The following is a 19,948-nucleotide window of genomic DNA, read 5'->3' on the forward strand; positions in this document are numbered from 1 at the left end:
CCAAATAAGCTCTACAGACAACTTTCATTACTCTTGCATTGTCTGTTTCCCAGTCATTACATAACATCCACATGTGCAAAAGCCTCCAGACACACACAAAACATTTTACACAACTTAATTACTTAGCAAAGGCATTAAAGTAACACACTTGAATACATGCAAACATCAAATGCAAGAATGCGAACAGAACGCAGCAGCCATTTTTGACACTCACCATGTGCGGCATCATATACCGTATGTCCCTCGTCCTTAAAAGTCACACACTACACCTTCCAAATCTCACATCACACACTCCTTTTTCCTTCACACCATGTCATCTGCAATCCGCTAGCCTCTACAAGCCTGCTTCTCTTCACACACGCCACACTGACACTCTGCGAGGAGCTGCCGACCGCTACTCTCACCATCTCCAAGTCAAACTGAGTGAGAGGAATTCACTTTGGCTTTTTCCTTTTTTTCAGATGTTCTGTGAGGCAGTTGTTATGGTGATGGGATACAAAGACAGCTCTGGCAGCCAATGTACACATGAGTGGGAAGAGCATTGAGATTGTGTGTTTGTGTGTGAGTGTGTGTGTCAGTGTGTCCTGTACAATGCCTCAGATACTGCCTTGAAGAGGCTCGCTGATGATTTGCCAGTGATCAGCTGGATCTGATGTGTGGTTTATTGCCTGTTAAACAGGGGGCTGATAAAAAGCCTTTGTAATCATTTATCTGTTTTGGTGAGGGTCTTAATAAACTCTTTATATTTCCTCCCTCTTGCTATCTTTCTCTCTCTAACAAACACACATAAATGCACACAGACACGTGCAAATACACAAACAGAATTATTTCCAAGTCACAATGACATACTGACAATGTCTAAATCTTCAGAAACAAAAGGACAACAGTCTGTCATAAATCAAAGCTCTGTGCAGAACTGGCAGAGAGACAATCTGTTCGTTGTTATTTTGCTGTGAAATTATAAACACATATTTAAGAATATCTACTACTAAAAAATTGATTAAGAGAGAATTTTATTTTACCTTCATACAATTCTAAATAACAGTTAGGCTTAATATGAAATGAATTACTTTACTTTACATTCCAAACTTTTTCACCTAAATTTTAATACATAGGTAAGACAGATTTATATTACAGTTTATATTTTGAGTTCAACAAAATTTCCGAAAATTTCTCCCATTTTATCCTTTGGCAACATTAAAAAATCATCCAAACTTTAATCTCTGCATGTCTTTTATGTCTCCTCCTTTAGGAGACAGATCCTGCAATTCTCTTTTATCTTGACTTAGTCAAAAACTCTCTGCCATGTTCCCAGCTTGAACAAAATATTCTGGAAAAACCTTCCACTGATACAGAGAGATGAGTGTGGATCATTTTATTTCAACTACCTGTATACTGATTACCTGCTAGTAGCAATCATTCAACAGTTGATAGGTCTATCTTTTGCATATTTATTTTCATTCATCATCCAAGCTCGTGCATGCGTAAGCAGCAGGGCTTGGAAATGACTGGCAAGAGGGGTAAAGTCCTCCTACTCAGTTATCAAAAATAGTTGAAAATAAATATGAGTAGAAAAAAGAAAAACAGCATCCTAAGTTTGCATTTCATTCGTTTGCCAAGTTTCATTCACATCCGAATATGACTACTGTCTCTCTTGATCAATCACACTGCAGTTTTTTTCAGTTCAGTTTAGTCTGGATGCATTATTTTCATTGTCTTCTGAGAAGAAACTGAATTTTTAAAAATCTTTTAATGACTCATCGTTTATTATAAAGTGGCTGTGGCTATGGCATCCATCAAAACCACTGTATAAGGAAAAATAAAACATTAATGTAAAAATGACTCAATAACTGCGCAGTAGATGATAAACTGGTTAGGACCAAGCACCAGGTGAATCACATAACCATGTGCCATAAAACCTTGCTAGGTGGCAAGGACAGAGCATTAGGACATTGACAGAGTATGCACTTTATATTCCAACACAAAATTTCATAGAAAAACAAAAAATGAGCATTACAATCGTCAGCAAGTGTCCTGAAATCTAGTGAGCTAAAATATTATTCATTCAGTCTCTTAAGAAACACAAAACAATGTTTTGTCAGACTATGAGTCATGGGGCTCTATCTTACCCCCGGCGCAAGGCAGTGCACGGCACAGCACAAGTGTCAGACTGGCGCTGTTGTCATTTTCACGCCTGGCGCCCACGTCCTTTAAATAACAAAATGTACTTGCACCCATCTGTGCACCAATGGGCGTGTCGGCCTTAAAGAGAGGTGTGGTCAGGCACACTGTTGGCAGATTGCTATTTTGAGGCAACAGAAAGCGAATGCACCATTTACCAAATAAAAGTCTAAAAAAAAACCTCTGTGCCTGGTGCCGCACCTGGCACCAAGATTATCCACCATTTAACTAGCAAAATGGACTTTGACTGTCCATGCGCTATCGATTGTCTAAATAGGGCCTATAGAGTTGATACACTATACAGGCTATACAAGGCGTGTGAGGCAAAACGTTGTTGTAAGCATGTAGGCTTCTCTGGCAGTCAGCCATGATTGTAACAGCATGACATCCTGTCTGAATCCACTGAATAAAGTGCCGCAGGAAGTTATAAACCACTAACACAGAAACGCCAATCAATCACACTAATAAGAGACGGCTGAAGAGCTCTGACTGAAATCATACTGTGTTTCATGGTGAAACCATGTTGCATGTAACTATTCCCAAATAAAAGCATAATTATTGATCAGGGAAAGTCACTGAATGTGCAATATATACCCTATTTTGTAAAGTATAAATCCATGCCTATTACCATCTTAAACCTGGTAAAGTGTTGTTGCCCGGGTGGTGCAGTTGTTTAAATTTGCCAAAGGGGCATACCAAAAACAACTTAATAGATAAATTTGATCCAGAATTTACTCGCCACAAAAAACAAAGCCCCCAGCAGCTTCAGTTGTTCATAACCTTTTCTACAACAGACTAATACTGCTTTTTTACCAAAATGAACATGTGCATGTGGCTTTTTTAAACAAAACTAAAAACATGCCATAGATGGCTCTTTCTTTGCCAGTAGAGCAGAGTATTGTACACAGCTCTGCAGCAGACAAGTCTGCCTTTGTGTGTGTATGTGTATGTGTGTGTGTGTGTGTGGGGGGGCAAACAGGTAAACAGTAGAAAGCAGCAAGGAGCGAGGTCTGTGAAAACTTTACAGAGGTTACTTCTATTTATATATTGCTTAGTTTATCCAGTCTCTCTTTCAAAATCAGTGCAAACTAATTTGGATTGATGTTTTAGTTCTGCTTAGGTGGAGACGGGCAGTATTAAGTGACAGCATGTCAGTGTATCTCACCAGTTAAGGGCATGTTCACCGAGGTGTTGAGTTTCCATCAATGCTGCTCAGAGCCAGAGGTGATAAATACCCGTGACCACCACAGAGTCAATTGATCTGGGTGTGAATGCCCATTGTACACTTTCCCATTGCATTAAAAAGCCAGTTAGCACATGTTAGCAGGTTTTTGTGAAGTGGAAAAGAGGCCTATGCTATGCTGTGTCCATACACCCTCTTGCAGCTTCACATATTGATTACAAATTTCATGTATGGTTGTGGTTACCTCCATAGACTGTGTGAGTTTATCCGTAAAAGCCATCACATACACAATTAAACACAAATGCACCTGATGATTAAAGGGAAAGAAGTAAACAAGACATAGAAATGATACAGTCAGATGCCCAAGTGTAAGTACACATGTATGTATGGACTTGAATAGCTAGATACCTATGCATACTTATGTACATTATGTACGTTATGTTGACAAACGGGGGGGCAGGAAGCTAACTGCATACCACCAAGTGTTCAGGGGCACTTAAGAGAGACTTTAAACCTAGATAAAAGAGAAACACAAAAGAAATCTATAGTTCTTAAAATACTACAGATGTGATTCATCTTGGATAGAAAAAGTTACAAATCCTGAATAAAAGAACTATTTCACTGCTGGAAAGATGGTCCTTTAAAAAGAAAAACATGGGTTGTCTATGCAATAGAAAGATGCAAATACTTTGGAAATTGGTGCTACATGACCAGAGCAAACTGAACGCAATGAACGCTCCCATGGGTAGGTGACTTTATACAAACTCGTGTGTTTGACACAATGACGGCAGGCTGGTAACAAACAATCTCATGTTACAGTTAAATGGTAAACAACATGTATTTGGTAACATCTGAGGTGAGGAACAGGCAATGCGGTGACAGAATCTTGGTTCGTATTTTATCAATGATGCTTAGTTTCACTATTTGATCTCAGTTTTTTCAGCCTACGTTTTCAGTATGTATTATACAGTATGGCGCCGGATGACAAGCTGCGTGTCATCATGTGGTGTTGCATTGACACATACTACCCACGTTGTAATGACACAAAGCTGGTTGAAAATTGGCAAAGTATTCCTTCAACTGGACATCTGCACAGAGATATTAAAAAAGCAGCACACATTGTGCTTTCTGTTTGAAGGAAACAGGTCAACAATGTCACATGATTCAGTTTGAGGCCAAACTTGCTGATGTTGTGATACAGAGTGAATTCTTCTATCTAAAATCTGTCTCACAGTTTGCAGGATTTAATATTAAGTGGAAAAGCTCCATTTTATCATTTCGTGAGCCTCACGTAAGTCTACATTAGGACAAGTTACAAGTATGAGGAAATCACCTAATCATGCAGATTCCTATGTGTGCATGGTGAGAGAAGAGAGTCCCTAAAGAGTCCGAAAAGTCCAGGTCTGTTCATAAAACATCCAGGATGCCCGGGACACTGATTCCACACCACTGAAGTTGCTCCTGGCCAGTAGCAATTTTGCTTTCAGCCACACTTGTTGCTGTATGTAACAGTATGATGCCATTATGTAAACAAGTGAAAATATTGCCATTATCACAATATAAGTTTTTCTTATCATACTATTAAAAATTAAACTGGTATTATTGTAGACAATATTACATGGCACACCCCTAAAGTACACAGATGTAAGGATACAGTTATTTACTCATTAGCAGCACTTTTCTGCACTCAACTTCCCAACTTTTGACAAAGTTTGACTAGTGGTCTTTGCTGCTTCTGTGCACACACTAGTATCATGAGGATGTTGTAACCCTGCTGTGCTGCATCAAGCAAAAAGGAGAGAGGGACAACAAACAAAGAGAAGAAGAGAGAGAGGAAGGGCGAAATGAAAGATAGTGTCTAATCTCAGTGCAGCAGAGCAAGAAACAGCAGCAATAATCAACTCCGAGAATCTATGGCAATTTACCAACTTGTTAAACCAAGAAAATAGCCTGCAGATTCTGTTTGATGCTCAGCACGGATCGTCTCCTCCATATGATTAGAAATTATTCTTCAACTACACCATTTATTTTGTGCTTTTGATATGAATATGATTTTTGTCTTGGCACATTCTGTTAAGAGACGGCTACAAACTCCACTGACAGAGAATCTGATAAATATAGATTAGTAAACATTAAAACAAAATCGAATGTAATAAATTAATGGCACAACTAATGTTAACGTTGACTCAATGTTTATTTAGTAACCTTTGAGACACCCCCTACCAATGACTGGTATTAATGAACAAGGATGGATGACAGGACAGCTCTCCGACAGTGAAACCAATATCATGATTGCCCTTTGACAGCTGGCTGCAGTTTAAGGGCGATCACACCGAGATGCATTGCGTCTGGCGCGAACACTCCAAAAACAACTTGGTGCAACTGGAAAAACAGCTGGGAGTGCCTGTGGCCAAAAGTGACATTGAGGAGCCGTGTGACTCTGTGCCTTCAGAGGAAAAGTTGAAAATATTTCAACTTTTTAGCTCACCCAAAACCCGCCAGAAAAACGCAGCAAGAGAAAAGTGCTTGACAGGCGCACTGTACCATAGTGAAACAATGGTTTCATTTGCGATGCTTCTCTAGTGAAGCTTCTCGGTGTGATTGCCCCCTAAGTTGTAAAACCCATGTTATTGGATGGGACATGGGCCAAACTAATAAATCTAAGTCCACATCAGATTTATTTTTCCCAAAGATGGTTTTGTCATTTTAGATAGTATCACCCTGAAGTTTGTTCAGGTGTTCTGATAGGTTTGTATATGATTCTATTCATTTGATGCTATACCTCCCTGTTAGGTCAGATGGTGTATGAGCGGGAATTTGATGCTGAAGATCCACTTGCAGATTGCTACTGTGCATACTCTGGCTCCAAATTATGCTACAAACCACACTATGGTAGCACTTGGCCTGGGATATTTTAACTTTATTTTTGTAAAGTGGGAGAAGGGAGATGCAATATCCATCTTAGATACAGTCAAAGCCCCTTTCTTTGTAATGCAACTTCACTATGATATGTAGCAGCTGTCTTTTTATTTAGCAGCCAGGGTTTAGTCTCATGTTGTGGGCAGCGCTGTTACTCCCAATGCATTTAAGAGCTTAGAATTGCAGGGAACTGTCATCAGAACTACACCTGAAGGACTTCAGACCCCTTGCTACTTGAGGATTCAGCCCCCCTCCTGCAGACTCTTTCTTAATATTGGAACAATTGGTTATGTGTCCTGAATACTATGCAGCACTTTTAAAGGATCACCAATCAGAGGCATAGGATGAATGGAAGAGCTACTCCAGCTAGCAGGACAAAGAGGATAAAGGTTCCTTCTTTTTGTTTAGTACCCTGAGGAGGCTCTTGTCTCCTCCACCACCAAGGGGGGATTATCTGACATTACCTGATAAAAGCCTGGGTAGGAGGCCAGAAATTACACAGACAACATGACTCCCCCTGCCTCCCCTGCTGTCGTCCCTGCCTCTTTACTCACTGTGTTCTGCGGCTATTCCCCCTTTGTTTTTCCGGTCCTTCTATAAAATGTTTTTGCCATAGTTTCATAAAAGGAGGTGCACACACTCAATGTCCTGTTTGATAGCAAATGTGCATCCATGCGTGACACATGCACATATGTGTGTCAGACACTTTCACTGCCCTATATTTACACTCATTACCACATGGCTACATAGCCCCTGGTCCCTCACAGCTGGCCTACAGTACGCTGGGCCATGGATGAGTAGTAATTACAATGTTCACCAACATGATGCTTATTCGGGAGGATCATACACGGGCCTAATGTGAGCTGACCTGTAAAATACACACATGTTCTGAAGCGTCACAACTGCTTAGGCAATAAACAGGGAGCCAGTGCAGTGGGTCATGGGTATGCTCTGGGGACCGTCAGACATCAGGATGATATGAGTCCAGCCTAAACAGTTGGGAAAGAGCAGAGGCCTCAAGCAGACGTGAAAGTAATGCTTTAACCCACTGAAACAGCATCCTGCTGTCAGTGCAAGCTGCATTTCAGATTTTGTATCATGGAGACAACCATATTGTTATGATCAAAGATATTCTACACGTGATATAAAATGACTAAAGTCCACAGGAAGGAGACCGACTGCACTGTGTAGGAACGTTAGCCATTTCACACGGTCATCCCTGATAGTTGGCAACAAGGTATGCTGTTAAAAATGGTCACTGATTTTGTTGTGGCTACAGCAAATGACTCACATGGGGCTACTTTCCGCTCCCAACTCATCAGGTATACCCTGTCAGCATCGAGCTGTCATATTTGAACAGTGAAGAGGATTCAGATGCCAGGTGACTTGTCTGTTCAGCCTGTCTGACGGTGATGTGGAAAACAGCCATGACACTGACTGATGGTCTGATAAATCAGACCCAACACTGTCACTGATGAGCAACACAGCTGAAACTCCTGTGGTTAATTTGATTAAATCATTCACTTGTAAGCACACTATTAAAAAATAAATACAGAGTTAGTTTTGTACATATAAAATATAATATTTCAAATTATTACAGTAGTAACCAACACATTAATCAAATTTGGCTAGTCAATACAACATATTTGACCATTCAATCCTTTTTTTCCATTTAGAGTTTGAACAAGGATCAGAGGGACATTCACGGTGACAACAATGTTCCCATTATATAGCAAACAAGCCAAGTTATCCCACCAAGGTAATGTATGCTATCTACACCAATGAACATTTTTTGGCAACAGTAGATATCAAACGAAAGCAAGAGGCTAAATCATATTAGGTTCCTGTGAGCTGTACATTCACCACTTGTAAGCAGATGGCAGAAGAAAAAGCTATCTCTGAGCCTGACAGGGCAAACACTCCCTTCCTGCCTCTATCTCACTAAATCTTAGCCCCGGTTTGGGTCCATAGCCGCCTGTGCCGCCTTAGCAGCGTGAAAGTGAGAAGCGCTCACTCTGCAGATAGATTTGGGAACCCAAACATTCCCAAGTACACTGACTGACAAAGAAAAAAAACAACAAAAAAACTGCTCGACTTGATGAATCTAAGGTGAGTGAGGGGTCTCAGACTGATTATTCAAATCCTCACCTTTCAGGGGAGAGCACTACAAATAACAGTCATTATGCGGGCGTGTCCATTACTACAATCCTATCAAAAGCATTAGCAGACTATGTTTTGTTCTATGAAAGAGAGGTTCTCTTACAACAAACTGTGGCATCAATAGTCAGTCACACGTTAAAAGAGACAACTGCCTCTTCTTGTGTGTAGTCACGTCAGCAAACACAAACACCCTGATCTGGCACAGAGTGTTCCTGATTCTCTTTCTGTCTGTGCTTTGTTGACAGTCACTTATATAAAGACTGGAGAGAGGGCGGGCAAGCCATGACCTCCGTCTCCCAGATGCTTTGTACAGAGGCCGATCTGCTGCAGGGGCACTGCATTTTAATTAGACACACAAAGCTCGAGACACACAACTCCATATTAGATTCATGCCGCATCCAGCTACATTCTTACAGACCCACTCACACAACTTATAGTAGTAATACTTAGTAAGTAGTCATAAGTGTGTATTTTAGGGAGGACACAGGGGACTTGTCCCCCTGAATACTGACATGTGCATCAGTCATTACCAATAAAAACATAGCATACAACTTTTACTTTAACACAATTAAAGATCTGCATCTGCATATAAACTGGTGCATAAAATTCACCAGAATGCAGGAAAAAAAGTGTCTTTTGGTGGAGGACTCCCCAAGTCCCAGTTTTTGTGTGCGTCCCCTCCAATATCAAAACATATCCTACAACCTTGTAAATAAGAAACTAATAAACACATTTACATTAATAAATCTCTGTCAAAATAACTTAAAATGCCCTGTACCATCACATTAGATAATAAAAAACATCAGATCATCAAGTGTAGTGCACATCAATATGAAGACAGAAAAAGTGCTGGTTGAGACAGGATTTTTTTTTTTTTCAATCTGGAATACAATATGAATGTAGGCAATGCTAATGTAAGACATTTGGGTCTTTTTGATAATGTTGTATACATAAGGGCCTCTAGCTCTGGAAGAACTGAAAATAGAGGGAAGTATGCAGTCTATTCACTCAGCTCCCTAGCTGAGGAAGATAAAAGCAAGAGGCATAAGCATACAAAGATTCACTTCAAGTCTCCGGCAAAACCACAAAGGAAACAACGATGGTGGAGACTGTATAGCGAAGCTGTTACTGATCTACTGCATCTTCTATTTGACTCTAGGTTCACTATCAAAACAGAGGCTCCTATTTTGAATCTTCTTCTCATCAGAAGAAGAAAAAAAACAGGCAAATGGCTTTGCTAGTTTTATTTGTCAGTTTATTCTATAATTCATGGATTTATTGCAGAGTATGAAGGTCTAGAAGCATGTTCTCATTAAAAATGCAACACAATGATACGGTGTGGCAGAAACACAAGAAAATGGGGTCACGTGAGGGGAAGGAACGGAGGAGAGTGGTGCAAAAACATGACAGACGAAGAGAAAACAGAGTGAGGATAAGAGATGAGAGAAGAGTATTCTATTTACAGCTCTAAGATCTCTTATCACGTGCAATATTGGTTTCTCTTGAAACTTTGCTAGTAAAAGACAGTGACCCCCTTTGACAGAAACATCCTACTGATACGCTGTAGAGTTGTGTAAAACCGTAGATGTTTACTATAAAACCGTCAAAGGTGAGTCAGTGTTCGGATTACTTTGGTGCTCAGGTGCAGTTGATAGTCAATCTGTTTAGGTTTGGATCAGACATGATTATTTTTCTTTTTTCCTTTTCAGTCCATCCAAGGTTTAGGTGAGGTCTTGTTTAATTATCAGCTGAGCACCAACAAGGAGTAAAATGTGCTTTTGTGAATCCATCAGTAAGGATCACAACACACTGGCAAACAGTTTTTTTTCGATGATTTGAAATATATGGTTTTGGTCTTTGCCTGTTTTCAGACTGTACTCTTGCTGACCATTAAACGCCCTCTCTGACTGTCAGCCAACCTTATTATGGCAAGTAATGGCTCCATGTCAAACAGGCTCCTGGTTGTCTCCCTGAAACAATGGATATACAGAAGGCACTGGCATCTTCAGCTTCCTGTGTTGTTAATCTAGGATAAACATGTAAAAGCGTTAGTTTAAGTGTGTGTGTGTGTGTGTGTGTGTGTGTGTGTGTGTGTGTGTGTGTGTGTGTGTGTGTGCGCGCGAATCTGTCAGTCCCTCTGTGTGAGTGAGCGTGTTTACATGAAAATTAAGAAAGAGTATTATATACATATATAAACACCATAGCCTCTTTTCAGACACCAGGATAAGACTGAATATACTACCTTCTGTACTCTAAAAGAAAAAGCAATACTATTGCATGTACACACCTAAACCTGGTTACTAAGCACAGCCGAATATCAAACGGCATTGTCAACATATTGGATTTTTACTGTTTCGAGCCCTATGAATTAAAGGCCTTTTATGCTTTTCTAACCATTCTGAATGCCTGTACCTGGTTCTTGTACACCATCGTTTTTTGGTTATGAGTTCCTCCCTTTTATTGATGTTTTATGTCATACTAAAGGCAGACGCTCGTGTGTTAAACGTCACGCCTGACATGTCTCCTTTGATCACAGGATGCTGCGATGCAGTGTATAATCACACCCAGTGTAAAAGTGTGTAAAAGCTCATGAGCGTTATAAAGGGGGGAGTTTGTTGTGACCTTATAGCACGTTCCCTTTTTAAAAGTGGCTACAGTCACTGCAGCATCTATATATATATATAAATATATATAAGACTATGGTAGTAGATGTACAGTAGATTGGTCTGTGTTTGTAAACATCACAGTGCCTGCACAAATAGATAGACTCAAGTGTTTGAGTCAGAGCTGTCACATTCCATAAGAAAATTTTAAAAAAATCCATTAAAGTGGTAAAGATTTACATTAACAAACATTTTGCAAACAAACTAACAGTAAAAAAAAAAAAACCTGAAACATATCACTTGCAGATAAATACAGTATAAAAGCCTCTGGCATGTCAGCAAAATATCACTTTTGAACACATCAAATAAATGACTGCAATGTTCTCTCTAGTTTGCACATCTCAGCAAACACTTGAGCAACATCTAAACTCCGGCTCGTTCCATTTTTCACAGATGCTAGTGGATTTTAAAAACAAATACATTTTGTACAAAGTATTTTTATTTTTCCATCCTGAAAGTAGCCACACAACTCAAAAAGTGCTGCAGGCAACCATTCTGTTATTGACTGCCCTAACATTGCATATTTTCACTTGTTTTAAATCTCTGGTGCAACATTATATTACCGATGGTGTCCATGTGTTGATATGTCAGCCATCAAGCTATCAATGGCAATCCTATAAAAGGTAAAAAGGTACTGTATTATGATCACCTGTACAATTTAACAATCCACTATAAATGTTACCTGTGAAGCTCATATACTCTAATGTCTGGAGACATACTCATTTCCCTTTCTTAATTTTACTCTGTTGTTACATTTTTAGGGCATTACTTTGTGGTTGTGTTGCACTGGACTGTATCATTTAGAGTCAAATGAATACATGGTCTCAACAAAAAACTGAGGCTTCATTAAATTCATATGTATTTCAGTATTTCAGTGCTTCAAAGGCACCATGCTGTGTTGGTGTTAAAAAACTCCAAAACACACCCAAACCTTTTCACAGCTGACATATCATAGCTAGGATACTGCATACATTAGTAACTCATCAACCATCACTACTCTAAGGGTTTTTGTTTGATTTGATTGCCTGTTTTTGTTTTGTATCTGTTTTATTTTTTCTTTTGCTTTTTTCCACCTTTTTTGGTAGATGCATGCAATGCATGTAATTAGTTAAGTAAAAAAAAAAAAAAAAAGGTGGTCGTCCAAAGGGGTGGTCCATTATTATTTTTATTATGATTATGTCATATTAATCATTATTATTATTATTATTATTATTATTATTATTATTATTATTATTATTATTAATGTTTTTATTTCTCTCTGTTGCTTCCTAGTTGTGTTCTTATGTATTCAAATCCGAACATTCAAACCTCGGTCACAGTACTTTAGTGTTTTAGTGTCAAAATGTTTTTTCCCAAGCCCTTCCAAAAAACCTGACGTAGGTTTCTGCACAACAAACATTTAGCCTCCCTAGCCATTTTTTTGTGTCACAATTCAGACCGACCTTCTTTGAGAATTGTGTCATTGATCTTTCAAATTACCTTTACTCCTCTAATCCCCAACTGGCACAGCAGCTAAGAAAATGTACTGCTGTAGATGCCACGTTAATTTGGATAATTCAATAACATCAACAAACTAACCAACCGAGGCAGCAGTAGACCAGCAACTTCCATGCTGTGTGAGGTAAAATTCCTGTTTTTGCTAAGCAGTCTGGGGTAGTCACAGGGTAATGCTGTGAAAATATTACATTGACAGTGGATAAGTACCTCATACAACACCACTTTAAAACATCTGAACTATCCCTTTTAGTTATTATTATACTCAGCACTTGCTGCTTTAACCCCCATCACTGCTTTTTGCTACCTGTCGAGTGGGTATTTCCATTTGAAAACCTGAAAAGAGCGTGGATGGACATGGCTTCTGAAAGGGGCTGGCGTTTTGAACTCTGAGTTTTCAAGTTCCATGGATGACATGACAGAAGTGCAGTCATTAGTTCTGTGACCTTCATCACTCGCACAGATGCAAATTCACTGCCAGCCTGACACAACAAACCAGATAACTCCACACTGCATACAAGTCAATACTGAATACAACTACACACTACTGGACAGTAGGGGTGCACTGATGTATTTGGATCTACAGACAATATTAGCAACATGAATTAAAATAGGTTAGGGGAGTATGTTTGGGAGAGCCATGTAAACATGATTCACTGTCATTGCACCAGTCTATATACATTCATGTAACCAGTTGGATAATTATTTCCTGGACTTAAACTCACGTTAATTCTGGAGTAGAGAGTAGAGTAGAGTACAGACTGCACAACTGCCGAACTATTTTGGTGCAGATACATGTCAGAGGGAGTAGTCTTAACGATTTCTAGGGACTCTTGCAGAACTTTTTTATTTTTTTCACCACACACACAGACACACACACAGGCAGAGTGTACTATTAACATTATATCTCACTGAAGGATTTAGTCCAATAAAAGAACATATTAATTAACTCTTGTTTTAATGTGGGTGTTTAAATTCCCCTAAGAGACGCAGAGCTGCTGCGTACGGCTTCACGCCTGTTAGAACAGATTGCCGTTTCTGTGTTTTATCTGCGTGTGTCCATAAGCACTTCTGCCTCTGTCTATGTCTGTTTGGACCACAGCCTACAGTATGTTTGTCTGAGAGAGCCACAGCTTAAGTAATCTCCAATATCCATACCTAACAGGCTTAAAGTGTAATGCTCTCAGCTACAAAAAAGACCAATATACTGTATGACAGAGTATGGACTTGATCCCAAGGAATAGGATTTTCTGTGTGGGGAATCTTCAACCTTTACTGTATAGCAGCAAAATAAATCTCTGAGTAATTTGATACAGTCTTGAGCTTAGGGGAAGAGCAACACCACATGGAAAAGCAGTGGAGGCTTGCAGATGAAATGTACTGGACTCATTCACACACACACACACACACACACACACACACACACACACACACACATATATAAAAATAACACTTACTGATTCATAATTTAGCACACTAAACACATTTTATTTATGATGCATGAGTGCAGTAAAAAGGAAAAAAATGCCCCCACACAAAGACAGTGATGGGAATGCTGTTACTATAGCAACAGCATCTAACACATCATTGACCGTAAATGTTTTTGCGCACCATGCATTTCAATTTTACACCTCTCTGGTGAGGATTTAAAAAGAAGCCCAATCCCACTTGGGCTTGTTTGGCTCACAGGAGACACAGTCATTATCATGAAAATCATAACACCCATTCTAAACAACTTGTTCCCACCAGTGTCCCTGGTGGTCTCTGTCCTTTGACTGAGATTTGTTTCTGTTTATCTTTTTTATGTGGGGGGTTCATGAACTTTTATTGATGTTTTTGAAGGCTAATAGAAAGCAATGGACAAGAAAAAGAGACAAAGAGAGAGAAACAAAAATGCCTCTCTGCATTTTAGCCTAAAGCCAGCCTTTACTTGGACTCATGCCACTGCTGACACAGCATGCACATACCAGTATGGTTCCCCTATTATGTGGGCTATCTCTGTTTTTAAACCATAGAAAATGAGACAAATTAAGACAAACTGATTGGATACAGTCCTTCTAATATGGAATACATAAAAACAGTCTTCACTAAATGTCAATCAGTCATTTGTGTCACTCATACATCAAACAGTAAAAAATCAGCAGGTGCAGCCAAACGACTTTCAACTACACTTCCAACCAGTTCAATGTGTAAAGTTGAGGGATCCACAGATTTTTCTGGACAAAATTTCAGAATTTTTCCATGACTTTTCAAGGATCCATAATGAAATTCAAACACTATCCAAACATAATTTCAGCTAGCTGACATACATGACGGGAGATGGAAGGGGAGAAAATGAAGAAATGTTCTTGATGGTAAACATTAACATTACACATCGACACAAACAGAGCGAGAGCGTTATGTTGACATCTACAGATGCAAATGCATCTACAGTTATGCACCCTAATTTGGAAGATTATCAACAGAATATTACCTTAACAAGTTCATAACACAACAAAATTCCATGACTTTGATGGACTTTGACATTGATTTTGACCAAATCCATGACTTTCCAGGCCTCGGAAGCATGATTATGAAATTTCAAGGCATTTCTAGGTTTTCCAAGACTGTGGGAACTTAATGCAAATGCCGCAAACTTTTAAAAGGAAGTCTTGAAAATTTAAATATGGCAAACAAACAAGCAAGTTGCTTCACCCCAAACTACTACACTCAGTTTTCTCTAGGTATCTAAACAAAAACTGTCAAAAGGCATAGACACACTGCGACAGTAACCTGAATTCACTCTTAATCTCACGAGTCATTTCAGCAATCATGTGTTGAGTCTAACCTCCGTGGCCCGGCTCCGGGAGGCTCTCTCTGAACGTAGCAGCATGCTGTCTTCTGAGTAATCCCTTTCAGAAGCACCGGTATGCTATGTTTTAGCTCTGTATAATTTCTAGTATTCCTCTTGATGAACTACAGTTTGGGCAGGCAGGGACAGTATAAGCCAGCTCTGATAGGGTTGGCTAGAGGCCGGAACAAAGCACAGCAAAGCCACGGCCTCTTTCCCACTCATCAACACACTCACAAACATTCAGAGCACAGGCTTATTGTATATGGACTTCCAAACACATTCTGCTGTATGCTCAACCAATTCAACCCGCCCTCCTGGCCACACTGGCAGCATGGCTTTGTCCAGCATTGTCTCGTCCATCAGTACAATTGAGCTCTGGCTTACTTGCCAATCCATTATTGCAAAACAGAAAAAAAGGGGTTTGGGCATAAACAGGAACTCACAAATTTAAATGCAGATCTGTGTTAATGACTGCACAGAGACACACTCAGGCAGACCATTCATGAGTGTTGTTACAGTGATACTCCACTCAAAATCTATGGTCTCTATTTTCATGTTGGCAAAGGACACAGAACGCAGTGTTGCACTGGTGAACTGGTATTTTCCTGGCTGCACTGAGGTTATTTCCTCTACTGCACCAATTTGGTATTTTGGTGACTTGCTGTGTAATGGGAGTGGGGGGTGGGGTGGGGGGGCGCAGTGGAGAGCAGTCCCTAACTGAAGTGGTATCACGCACTGTCAAGCCACAGTTGCACATGGCAGATCTGCTGGTTAAAGTTTGTATAATGCGAAAATAACCACAGAAACCACAATACTTATGTGCACAACAAACTTGTCATTTTGATTAATTATTCTGCAGTTTGTACTGCAAAACAACAGGCACTGTTCCATGAAAAAACGCAGATCAATTATAAACTTTCCTCTCTGCATATAACTCCCTCAGAATTGTTCATTCCTGCCAGTACTCTCCCAGTGTCTCCATCCAAGACACAGTGTTACCGGAGCAACAGCTACGCAGCCCGCACCATCTTCTTTTTGATGAGTCCGGTAAGTGTCACCTTGTGTTTAAGGGTAATAAAAGTAGAAAATGTGAATGGCCATGATTGTCGCAGCCTCTAACACAGCCACCTATAATGTATGGTAATATATTCCTTCTGATCCCACTTCGTATCCAAGTGCACCACAGGTATGCAAGATGAGCCTGGCTATGAAAATACTACAAGTTTTCAAGCCCCCGCGACACACTGAGCATGGCACGCTGCAATCAGCGCTGAGCTGCAAGGTTAATAAAAATACAGTCCTATAGGTATGCTTCATATGTGAAGTTGAAATGTACTGCAAATAAGACCCATCTGTTTTCTGGGTGATTCACATTTTCTAATGTGAATTTGATACTGCATACTGCTTCTCTAATTGTGATGCTTTGTTGTTTTGTTGTTTCATTTTTTATACAGCACTTTGTAACCTAGGTTTTAAAAGTGTCATCAAGATGAGGGATAGATTGAATCCAGAGCCTCATAAATCATTACCATTTTTTTCCCACTCTTGCACTGTTTCCCTTCCCCAATGTTATCTGGTTGTCTTCTCACAATACATAAAGTTTTTGTACCTATTTGAACAGTTATGGTTGCAGACTCTCCACCTCCTTATAATCTGAGTGTAATTAATCCGCAAAAAAAAAGAGACAAAACAACCATAAACAAAGTTATAGATGAGGAAAAAGAGATGACTGGTGGCTCTGTATCCTTGCACAAACCCCAAAACTTAAGGTCAGGTGCTCATAGAAAACAGCAGTGATGTAAAGTAACTGAGTGCATTCAGTGAAATACTGCATTTATAAATTTAAGGTACTTGAACTTGAACTACTTGAAATTAGACTCTTTTTTTTTATTTCATGCCTCTTTCTACTTCTACTCTACCTCTTTTGAGAGGGAAATGTTAACCTTTTGCTGCACCATAGATGTCTGACAGCTTTAGTTACTAGTTTTTCCACATAAAACATAGAAAGAGTTTGTAAAATATGATGGATAGTTATAAATGACACTATCCACCAACATATGAGCCTACAAGTACAGCTAAAATAATAAGCCAATCAATCAATCGATTGATTGAAAAAACTGTTTATATTGTGTCAGTGAGGTTTCTTTAATGTAAAAAAAAATGTTTTCAGCCTCTTAATGTGAATATTTTTCTGCATTAAGTACTTTTAAAAAAAATATTTTCACTTAATTTCCTAATTATACTTACATATCTGTACGGAACAATTTCAGTGCAGTAGTTTTACTACTAACAGATTATTTTTACAGTTTTACAGGTATTAACACTTTTACTTAAGGAAGGTGAACCCTCTGAACCTTTCAAACACAACTGGAAACAACAGGATACACAAGAAGGTAATTTAGGTACTCCAAAAATATGTATAAACAAAGAAGGAAACGAAAGAAAAAAAGAAAAAAAAACCTTTATGATAGTGGCTAATCATGTAAAGAGTGTTTCGTCACAGTTTTAATACACTTTTAATGATTTAACCATCATAATAAAGGCTCATTATCATTCCCTCCGGTTTATTTACTTGTAGAGGACCTGGATCACCGTCCTATGTAAAGTTTTTTAAAAAATGTATTATTATCATTGCTATTTCAAATTTTATATATCATGATAATATTGTTATCGTAAACCCTTTTGGCCACAATGATCAAGTAGCAAAACTCTGATATTGTACCACTCCTAGTGTACGGTCAATAAATTCCGTCACATGAAATATTACAATAGAGCTCTATTGTTGTTTGTATGCATGACTATGTGTGTTTGTATTTGTAAGCAGGGGGAATGCATGCTGTCATCAGAATCAAAGAGTCCAGAGAAAGAAAGAGCTGAATCAGGTCCAGTCATGTGCTTTTAGACGGACACACAAACTGACACCAGGACACAGGCAGGCAGACAGCAGGAGGACAGAGCCAGGGGGTGCAACACAACTAAATAGACCAAAGGTGAAGTGGAGCTCAGCACCCTGGTAAAACTTATGTCAAATTACAGCTGAAAATGCAGCAAAAAATGATCCTCCCCTATATTTGAACCTTAGCAGCACACAGGCCTTCGGGCAACAGAGAGAGAACAGAAGAGGGCAGAAAGCACGCTCCAGGCTGAGACACGGGGTATGTGGGTAGTGTATTTATTCAGCCTGATGATTATTAGAACTCTATTGTATTTTATGCCTGTGGCATCCTATTCTACAGTCAGCTATTCATACTGCTTGACCTAGAATGATGAGTCTCCTGCTAGTGGGATGTTGTGCTGTATGGAGCGAGAGCTATACAATGTGTTATTTCTTTACTGTGAAATGAAATTGTGCAATGAGGTGTAGCATCAAGACCAAACAGCAAGTCCAGTTCCAGTTTAGTTAAATGGATGCATGGATATAAAATGCACCTTCACTTTTGTGAAAAGCATCAGTGGTGATCAATAGTGTCTTAGATTACACACACAAATAAACAAAAGGAAAAAAGAATGTGGAGTTTTGTGCCAGCTAAATTGCCTTTTTTGGGGTTCATATTATCTGCAGAGAGGAAAGAATATGATATATTCTTCATTCACACGGTGAACGCACGCAGCTGTGGTGTGCAGGAAAGCCATCTACCACAGAAATGTCTGTACTGTATGAGCCACAGTGCATCGAGGGGAGAATGTGGAGCTGACTGCATCTTCTATACTGCAGATGTGGTGGAGGGCCAACTGGGAAATTGTTTGATTTAACCCACTTCTGCTTATCTCATTGCCCATTGTCACTAAACCTTATCATAGCAATGGTTCTTCTAAGAACCTGCTAAGCAAAACATTTAAACTGAGCTGTCAGTGTAACACATTAAATGCAATGTAACTGAGGTCCATAATTATTGTTGTTTTGTTTTTTTATCATGTTAATCACCAGCCATCATTCCCATCTTAAAGAGGTTGTACCGAGCTCAGTTTTGAAGCTAAAGTGATGATACTAATATCATATGAAACTAGAAGACCTAGGAAATCCTGCAATACCAATCATGTCATGCTGGCCTCCTCTTAGTATGGGGGTAGAAAAATGCTCCAAAGTTAAGTTTAATTTTGGTGATGGAAAAACGGCAGACATTTAACAGGGGTCCCTTGACCTCTGACCTCAAGATATCTAAATGAAAATGTGTTCAGTGAGTACCCATGAGTCTCCCTTTTACAGACATGCCCACTTTATGCTACTCCTATGCAGTTTTTTGCTGTCAATTGATTCCTGATCAAGACAATCTTGTAAGAATTGCTTTACCTTGTCAATATGGACTTCAAAACTGCTTTGTTATGCAAAATAATGGAATTGAAAAAGTGACTAAAAACTGTGATTGATCATGATTACCTATAGAAAATCTGCATTTAATCCCAATTTTAAAAATAAATCATTTACACCCCTAATTTAAACCAGATCTGTGATCAACTTCCTTTTTTAACTTTGTCTGAATTTAAAACTATTAAACAGAATCAAGCATCAAACTG

The 19,948-nt window shown here is 39.2% G+C and overlaps 1 protein-coding gene across 5 annotated transcripts in view; it reads right to left on the bottom strand.

Annotated features, from left to right (window-relative positions):
- shank3a (SH3 and multiple ankyrin repeat domains 3a) overlaps positions 1–19,948 on the bottom strand; it is a 250,840-nt gene that overhangs the window by 112,814 nt on the left and 118,078 nt on the right. The window contains exon 1 of one of the 5 annotated variants that reach the window (XM_088079902.1): positions 15,428–15,654. The exons of the other annotated variants lie outside the window; for them this stretch is intronic. Within the exon in view, the coding sequence (XP_087936028.1) occupies positions 15,428–15,472 (45 nt within the window). The 5' untranslated portion in view covers positions 15,473–15,654. Of the gene's footprint in view, positions 1–15,427; positions 15,655–19,948 lie in introns of those variants that run through there. 5 annotated transcript variants of the gene reach the window in all.

Source organism: Plectropomus leopardus, chromosome 7 (assembly GCF_026936395.1).
Source record: "Plectropomus leopardus strain MGB_pleo_1.0 chromosome 7, ASM2693639v1, whole genome shotgun sequence".
NCBI classification, from domain to species: Eukaryota; Metazoa; Chordata; class Actinopteri; order Perciformes; family Serranidae; genus Plectropomus; species Plectropomus leopardus.